Source organism: Nematolebias whitei, chromosome 4 (genome assembly GCF_014905685.2).
Source record: "Nematolebias whitei isolate Nwh7 chromosome 4, NemWhi1, whole genome shotgun sequence".
Taxonomy (NCBI): domain Eukaryota; kingdom Metazoa; phylum Chordata; class Actinopteri; order Cyprinodontiformes; family Rivulidae; genus Nematolebias; species Nematolebias whitei.
In genome coordinates this window covers 13,253,076-13,261,988 of record NC_056501.1, presented here as the reverse complement: position 1 = coordinate 13,261,988, position 8,913 = coordinate 13,253,076, and the positions used below count along the sequence as shown (strand labels likewise).

Sequence of the window (8,913 nt, the reverse complement as noted above, 5' to 3'; positions counted from 1 at the left end):
TATATATATATATATAAACAAACAAACAATCATTACCAGTACTAACTGAAAAAAATAAATAAAAATGGTTGTGGGAATATAAAACAATCACACTTACTGAATGATATATACTTTAATTTAACTCCTGTAGAACAGCAGCTAAGTACAAACATATTTTATAGTTGCGCATAAAGCTTCATATAATCCTGACTTAATGGAAAGGCAAAATGGATATAAATCTGAATCATCTACATGAATACATGGCCACAGTTTAGAATAGGTTTTGTAAATGCAAGAAAGACATTAACTTCATGTGTTTTGGTCATGACTATATGACACTGGCATGTTTAAAGATTTCCTCTGTTGACAATGGTAATTAGACCACAGCATCAAGTGATATTAGGTAGATGACTTCCCGTCATAAGATCAAAGTTCATGATCAATAATCCAGGTAGAAAATCCAACAAAGTTCAGTCAAGTCATCTTGATATTTTTTTTTTTGTTGTATGGAGACAATTCGTCCTTCATCCAAAGTATTTCATCAATCTTAGGATCCACAAACAAACTCAGTTCCACAAGCAGCATGATCTCATAGTGGACCGACCAGATTGCTGGTTATAAGTTGGTTTATGGGACCCGCCCTCTCCCCCATTGACTCCTCTGAGGCAGCCGTTGCCAAAGTGGTTCCAAACATCAAAGTTCATGCTCAATAATCCAGGTAGAAAATCCAACAAAGTTCAGTCAGGTCATGCGTATGTTTGTGGCTCCTCGGATTGATGAAGTCCTTTGGATAAAGGACGAAACGTCTCAACAACAACAACGACGACAACAAAAAGAAACTGTTCAGATGACCTGACTGAACTTTGTTGGGTTCCTGTCATAAGGTTGCTCTTGATGCAGCAACTACTCTACTGACTTTAAAACTAGCATGCTACATTGCTTACATTACATTGCTATCTATTAATCCATCCTGAGGTGGGCACAGTTCATTTCAGACATGCCCCCCCCCCCCACACACACACACACACACACAATAAGCGAGTTAACTCGGAGAGATAAACACTAAAGACAAAGTTAGGCCAAAGTGTGTTTTGTTCCCAACTGCACATTCCCACTATTATCAACCTCCTCCCTGATGAGCGCATTAGGTACACTAGACCTTCCACCCAGGGGGCCATTTACATGATTGATTTTAAGTGAGAAAGCGTACTTCTTTCCCTCCATGTCCATCAATAATGGCCCAATCAGCCCCCTGAGGTATTCACAAGCTTCACAGCAACACTCCAAACTGATTCAGTCAGCTCTCACAAATACTACACGTTCATCATCAAAGTAAAGGTATTTTTTTTAGAACATGAAGCCTGGCTGCAAATATGATTTAAAAGTGGTTGACTTCTAGAAATCATGCATTGCTATTCTCTTTAAAAAGTAAAATAAAAATAAATAAATAAAAGTAAACAAACAAAATAAAATTAAATAAAAAAGCCCAGTGATGCACGTGTAAACACGTTGTTAATTATTATCAGTACCAATGCAATATGTTCAAGTCTTTGTTAAGTTTTTAAATACCACAGATAAATGTATAAATAATGACATAGCCAGACGTATATGATGAAACACACCACCAAGTTTATGAAACTCGGCTTACCAATCGTTAAAAAAAATACAAAAAAAAAAATAAAAAAATAAGAATAGCTATTTTTCATTCTGTAGTATGTCAGGGACAGCTTTGCTGTGGACACACTACTAATTAATTATTTACAACGGGTTCTTTCTTTTTCCGAGTTAAATTAATGCCATGTGACCAAGATAACTGTGTTCATTGTTTAATCAGTGACATGAGATGCCATTTTCTTTGACCCATCAGAATAAATGCGGTCATTTATTTAACAGAATCAAAATTTAACATCAAAACATTTACACTTGGATTTGTTGATCTGGTTCTGATTAATAAAAACTTGGCACGCTTTACTAACAAGACAAAATAACATTTCTGAAGGCATCTAGATTGATTTACTGGCGAAATAGAAAGGTTTAAAGGAAGGAATGGAGAAGTTTAAAGTAGGGATGGATGAAGGAAAGATGTATGTTTTGTTGACCAGCATTAGCACGCTTCTTTCAACACCAGCTCAAACCTCTGGTACACTTAGTGCGCGACACTCGTGACGTCTCTTTACCTTGGCAGATGAAGATCAGCTCTGGTATAGATGTCCCTATGCACGCTACCTTTACAGCGTCTCCGGTTAAAGTGGCTTGTCACTGTCAGAAGTCGTGTCGATTTACTCCGTTCAACAAACAAGCTTCCTACGAAGTTGTAGGCGTTACGCCCGGGTGAGTTCACAGCGAGGCGCCGTGAATCCGTCAGAGATTCCACTCAGAAGTGGAAGACTCCAAGAAGACTCCATGAAAACTCCGGTCAAAGACTGAAGAGTCGAGAAGACTCCATTTCTTCCAAGACTGAATAGTTCCAGGAAGAGTTGACTTTTTAAAGAGTCCTCACTTCCGGTCACTTAGTACTTCCTGATTGGTTGAAACAACCAACAGGGGGTGGTTCTAGTGATGTCAGAGGGTTATTAAAAGTCAAGAGAGGGTGCAAGAATGTTTAGGAACGTTTAGTACAGACAGAGAAATGTTATGGCGAAGTGAGACAAACGCAGATGCCAGTTGTTTCTTTTTATCGTCTAGTAGGTTTAAAAACAATACAGTTCGTTCTAATAACTTGTTTTCTGACTGTCTCTGACTTTCGACAGACATCACTGACTTCTCATTCAGACAGAAGATCAAAATGCATAATTACTTTGTAAATAGACATTTAACTTGATTTTAAAGTCTAATGAGGTTTAAAAAATCATTAATACTGATTTAAGTGAGTGGTTTACTTTCAACATTAGAAATTATATGAACTAAACACACTTTTGATTATCAAGATATTGTAAAATAGTAATGATAATATAAAAAGAAGAGTGTTCTTTCAATTGATTAATTCAGGATACAATTAGACAGTCTCTGGATGAGCTAATTTGTATTTCTGGATTCAAATCAATGAAATAACAGTTCCTGTCCCATGAAGGTCTTCAGAGACAGGTTTTGGTCGGAGGCCTAGTTCACTACAATTCTGAGGACTTGTTGACTGACACCTATCAAATCAACTCAATTTGTTGCGAGAGAAGAATTGGTCTTAAAAATAGGAATAAAGTAAAAACATATTCCTTCCTTAAATAGATAACTTTTCATAATTGTTTTTTTGTATGTATGTGAGTGCTTGTGTTCAGTGCCCTGAGACAACTTCTGTTGTGATGTGTAGCTATATAAATAAAGTAAATTGAAAATTAATTTAATTGAATATTGTCAGTAGCATATTTTGTCATAAATGTTGCAGTAAATAAAACAGTACACTTATAAATATTTTTTTTTCTTCTGTACTATTGTTTAATTGATCAACTGTTGTAACAGTGTTTGTAAATCTACATCAGCTTTCATTTAAGCCAATATTATAGTTTAGAAGCTTAAACATTTATGAGCCCAGATTTGGGTACCAACTGTATTTATGGTAAAATAGCCATAGATCCATGCAGATGCAGGAATTAGCATGGGACTTCATCTGCCCCTTCACATAATCAGTCCACAGATAATTATGTAAGTGTCACCACTTCCAGGAATAGGTCCACTGTGCCCTAACAACCATGGTTCCTGGCTTTAATCCACACAGTGTAACTTTGGTACACACACTGCACAGCTCCTAAAAAATGTGCATCTGTTGTCGTTGGGTCTTTACAAGAACCTATTTATGATAATACTGAGGGTTAGGTAAATATCAAACAAATAGCTAAATGTCATTGTTTCTCATTGTGATGCAAATGCTCTTTAGTACGATAGTTATAATACCATAACATGCAGATTGGGATTACATTTCCATTACATTACTAAAACATACAGCATGACAACTTCACAATCCATCCTAACATAGCTCTCAGTCATTCTACAGGTTTTCTTAAACGACTGCTAATTGAGTATAAAATGATCCAAAGTAAGTAATTTTTTTTTGGCTGCTCCCTTCTTCAGGGGTTGCCACAGCGAGCAAACTCAAATGAAAGATGTGGCAATTGTTTGTTGCTGTATGTTCTTCCTGACGCAACTTGGGCTCGAACCTGCAACCTCAGGATTACAAGACTGTGGCACTGACCACCTAGCTACTGCTGCACCAATAAAATGATTCAAAGTACAGTGTTTCTCTGATTTTGCTTCCTATTGACTAAAAGGACAATGATAGGCATTTCCTTATACAATATTTAAAGTAGGTTGTGCAGGAAATTCTGAGATGCCAGAAACAGAAACTTCAAGCCAAATCATTTATTGAATTTAGTTTGTAATTTGATATAAAGCATATACAAAAATAAGGTATAAAGAGCACAATGCATGTGGTGAATATGATGATGAAGGTATATGGACATTAAAAGTCAGGAAGAGTTGCCAAATATAGTATGATTTGACATAGACCCTTATAGACAGTATCTCATTCTGTAATTATAGATGGTACTTTTTTATCCCCTTAAATTGGTTCCAGGTATGAAGTGAGCTGATCATAACAAGATTGGCAGTGTAATGGAAGCCGGACCTCGTTGGAGGAGTTCCAAATAATGACCATAAGGATATGTGTCCTGAGGACGAAATCTCTAGATGCAGCCAATTAGGAGCAGCAGAGCTGTCAGTGTCACACATACAATAAATGAATGTCCTGACCTTGGCTGACCAGTTATAGAATAAATAAAATACAGACAATGCCATTCCACCCTACATATGTTGCAACATGCAGTATATTTTAATATACATAGGTTTATCTTATTCCAAACACGTGTTTGTGGGATTTGTGTTTTGTGTAACGGTGCTTGGTTTTGCAAATCAGTCACTCTTCCTAAATAGTTGCATGCTGTAAATTTACTTGAGTCACAATGAATACTGCCTTTGTCAGTAAAACAACATCCACTTATTTGTTTATTTTTATTTATGTATTTATTTAATCATGCACTGCAATCTAATTCGTCTGTAGTATCTAAATGGGAATTTTAGTATAATTTAGACTGAAATAAAACAGGAACTTTAAAAAATATATTTCCATGTTAATACCAGTTTACTGTTGCTTTTTTTATTATAAACATTTATATGTGGTGTGGCGGTACTTTACCTTGCAAAGGAAGCTGATGTTGAAACCAAATGTCTGTGCGTTCCTCGAGCCAGCGTTCATGTAGTTGCCAACCAGCAATACGAGCTCCAGAAGTTTACTTAAACCTTCACTCTTCTTCACCTCTTCACAGGCGAACGTTACATTCATGATGTCTGGCCTGATGTTATTGACTTGTTCTTCGAACGTCAGCTTAAACAGAATGCCGTTGAGACGTGGTCGTAGCAGCTTTACTGAACTCATCTGAGTGTGGAAATAAAAACAAACAACGGAGGAAAAGTTAGCTCTGAAAAAAAAAAACAAATAATAATAATAATATTGATGCCTCTAACTATGTACTCAATGTTGATTAAAGTTTCACCATATATTATAGATTTACTATATTATAGATAGTAAGTATCTACGTAATTTATTAAACCATTCATTTACTATTTGTACATTTTTTCTAAAAGACTGCTACCATGAAACCAGTGTTCCAGTAAAACATGTGCTAGAACAGGCAGAACAGAGTGACGGCTCCTGCCTGATAAGAGGAATGAGCAACTGTATCCATGACCAGGCACAATGGCAGAGCCAGATTAATCTCTGGCCAAATTAAGGGCCAGCCAAATCATTTGAGGAAACTATATACATGGCAGTGGGCATTTTGGATTTTGACACAACCCCATTCTTAATTGTGACCTTTCTTATGCCTAGATATAATTGTTTACCAAAATGGTAACCAAAGTTATGTAGTTCACAAGACAGACAGACATATGCTGGTTTTTGAAGTGGGAACCCAATTATTGATAGAGGCATTTTTCTATGTATTGATGAAGGTATACATCAAAACTGAAGTCGACACGTTGCTTATTTTACAAGATATCCAACTCTAAAAGTTAACACATAAACATATTTGAGGGCGGGCAGCCATTTTAGATTTTGACAGAGCAAATCTATTTTTGATAGTGACTATGTGTAGATGCAAACCACACACCAAAATGGAAGTTGACACGTTGCTTATTTCTCAAGTGCCCAGCTCATAAGGTTAACATATTTACATACATAGCAGCAGCCATTGTGGATTTCAACATGGCAATCCCATGTTCGAATGGAACCTTTCTTACCTTTCCTGGGGGTACTGATTAATGAATGAGTAAGGGAATTAAATAAGCATCACATCAACATAAGATTGTTTGTCCGCGGTCCATTGTTATAAAGGCACAGAAACAGAAACCCTCCCACCTCTTCCTTGAATTGGTTTGTATACAGTAGTAAGAATCACACAGTAATTGAGTGTGTTGGTGACAGCTCGGGCACAGGAACGCTTGAGCAGTGCTTATTTCCCAAGGGAACTAAATATATCTGCAATGAGGAGAAGCTCAATCAGTGAGGTGGTATGTGATCACAACATTGGTGAGATCCCATGACAAACTGCCACCTCCTGCTTCACTGCATCTTCTAAAGACGTAAGAAGAAAGCTTTCAGTGAGTAAAGAGAATTACTGGCATCATGGAGCATGTCTGCAACCCTCAGGTCAGACTGAACACATGTTTGATGAAAACAAGCTATGTACCTCTGTGATCTTGTAGTAAAGTTAACATTAAAGGTATCATCTTCCTTAGTAGCCAAAAAATGCTGGGTATCCTGTCAGTGAATAGATGGCAGAGGTTGTTAATTAAAAAGTAATTACAGCTGTAACTAATTGGAAAGGTCAGAGCAGCTTGAAGATGCACTTCCCTTCTTCTGCAGCAGATTTACAATACATCAGTTTAACCACACCTACTCGGTCACTCTCATTAGTTGGTGTAACAGCACTTAAACCTGGGCTGACTTGCAAATATAACAGGTGATGTTGTCAAAACATGACTTCACAACATATTTCTTCTGTCATTTGGATTATTGCATTTATTATCAAACAGAAATCCTGAACGCTAATTAACATACTGTATGTGTAACAGATTATTGCAGATAGGCTCTGTGAATACATCAACCTTAAAACCCCCTTTTTATATAATGAAAATACAGGTACTTTTTTTTGACGGCTTTAAAACAAGTATACAATATCCCCCACATCAATATTTATCATGCAACAGCAAAAAAAAAGATCTTTGGATCTTCATGGTAAATTGATAAGAGGATTGGGATACATCACCAGGCTGGATGCCTAAAGCTGCGTTCTTTTCAAAGACTTTTAAACAGACAGGAGTCATCGCCTCGGGGTATGATTTTATCATGAGACAACACTGACAGCTGATGTCAAAGTACAGCATTCACAAAGTTCTTCATGCTGAATCCTCATCAAAAAAAAAAAATTAACTATTCTTTGCTCAAGTCTAAAGGACTTGTTTTTGACAAAAGCCTCTGTCTTTTGGAAGTTGTGCTACCAAGTTTTAGCATAATTTGTGACTTGTTTATGTTTTTACACTTATTAGAGATAAGTAAACTAAAGACACAGTCGTGGCCTTCTAATACTTATCAATATAAATGTACTGTTATTCAGTATTTCACAAGCTGGAGAAGCCACACAAGGAGAACATTTATTTTTAGTGTGTTTTGTATTTTAACAACAACTTATTTTACTCACCACAATGCCAAACTGCTCGGACTCCACCAGTTCATCGTATTCACCCTTTAGTTCTGCAAGAGCGCTCAGTTCTTTCTGCTCAGGCAAGTTCTTTATCAGGTTCTACATAGAAAAGAACACACAAAAATGCGCTGCTGGTAATGTGATTCTTATGTTTTTTTTTGTTATTTTTGTTTTGAGTTTGTTCATGTATCTCAGAACATAAAAGTTAAAACAATAAAACAAACAAATTAATACATAAATAAACAACTTAGACTCCAAGATCAAGTGCTGCCATTCAACTTAAGACAGGCAATAAGTGTAGCACAGTGACACTATGCACTTGAGTATAGTTTTCTATACCAATGCAAAACAAGTGACAGACAGATTATCCATCCATCCATTCATCCATCCTCCATCAATCCATCCATCCATCCATCCATCCATCCATCCACCCAAATTATGTCCATTTTTTTGGACTACAAAAACAATGAATTTTATTTGGTATCCACACTATTTAATTAAAGTGTATCAAAACATTTGTTGGCAAAGTAAAAACAAACAAAAAAAAACAAAAAAATCACCACTTTAGTTTTACTTATATCATGCAATAATGTATCAAACCAACCTATCAATGTAATTGTTTTAAATTATCTGTATTCTTGAGTGGCTAACTATTCATCCCATCCAGCGCTGACCATCTCTAACACATTCCATTCTAACTTATTGTGTATCATTTCATTATAAATCATGTAAGAACAGCTTTTTTTGAGTCAATGAAACTACAGTAAATATCCATAATTTTCCAAATTTGATTTCTTTCAGTTGAAGTTTGCTGATGAGTTGGTGGAAACTAGCACTGTTAGCAGTTGTTGCTATTTTGAACATTAGAGTTGTGGCCTTAAGCCAATTACCAAACTTGTCAGAGACTGCAGATAGATGACCTTCTGCAGCATAATGCACATCAACTTGTAATCATCTATGAAATGCATACAAAGGTTTTGCCATTAATTTGCTACTGTGTGATAAAAGGTATCTGTGTGTGTGGGGGGGGTGGGGGGGGTGGGGAGGGGGGTTACTAACAGAAAAACAACAAATTAAAAAAAAAAACAAGATGTGGTTGGTGGAGGTGAGGTTGAAGATTAAGATGGAGATGAGGGAGATAATGAGAGGGGATGCGTTTTCAGTAAATGTTAATTGTTTGTGTGAA

General features: G+C 36.3%; 1 protein-coding gene across 1 annotated transcript in view; it reads right to left on the bottom strand.

Moving 5' to 3' along the window:
* diaph2 (diaphanous-related formin 2) overlaps positions 1-8,913 on the bottom strand; it is a 461,650-nt gene that overhangs the window by 172,962 nt on the left and 279,775 nt on the right. Inside the window, exons 22-23 of the mRNA XM_037675202.1 lie at positions 7,725-7,826; positions 5,162-5,401 (exon numbers count right to left, since the gene is read on the bottom strand). Coding sequence (XP_037531130.1) covers positions 5,162-5,401; positions 7,725-7,826 — 342 coding nt within the window. The remainder of the gene's footprint in view (positions 1-5,161; positions 5,402-7,724; positions 7,827-8,913) is intronic.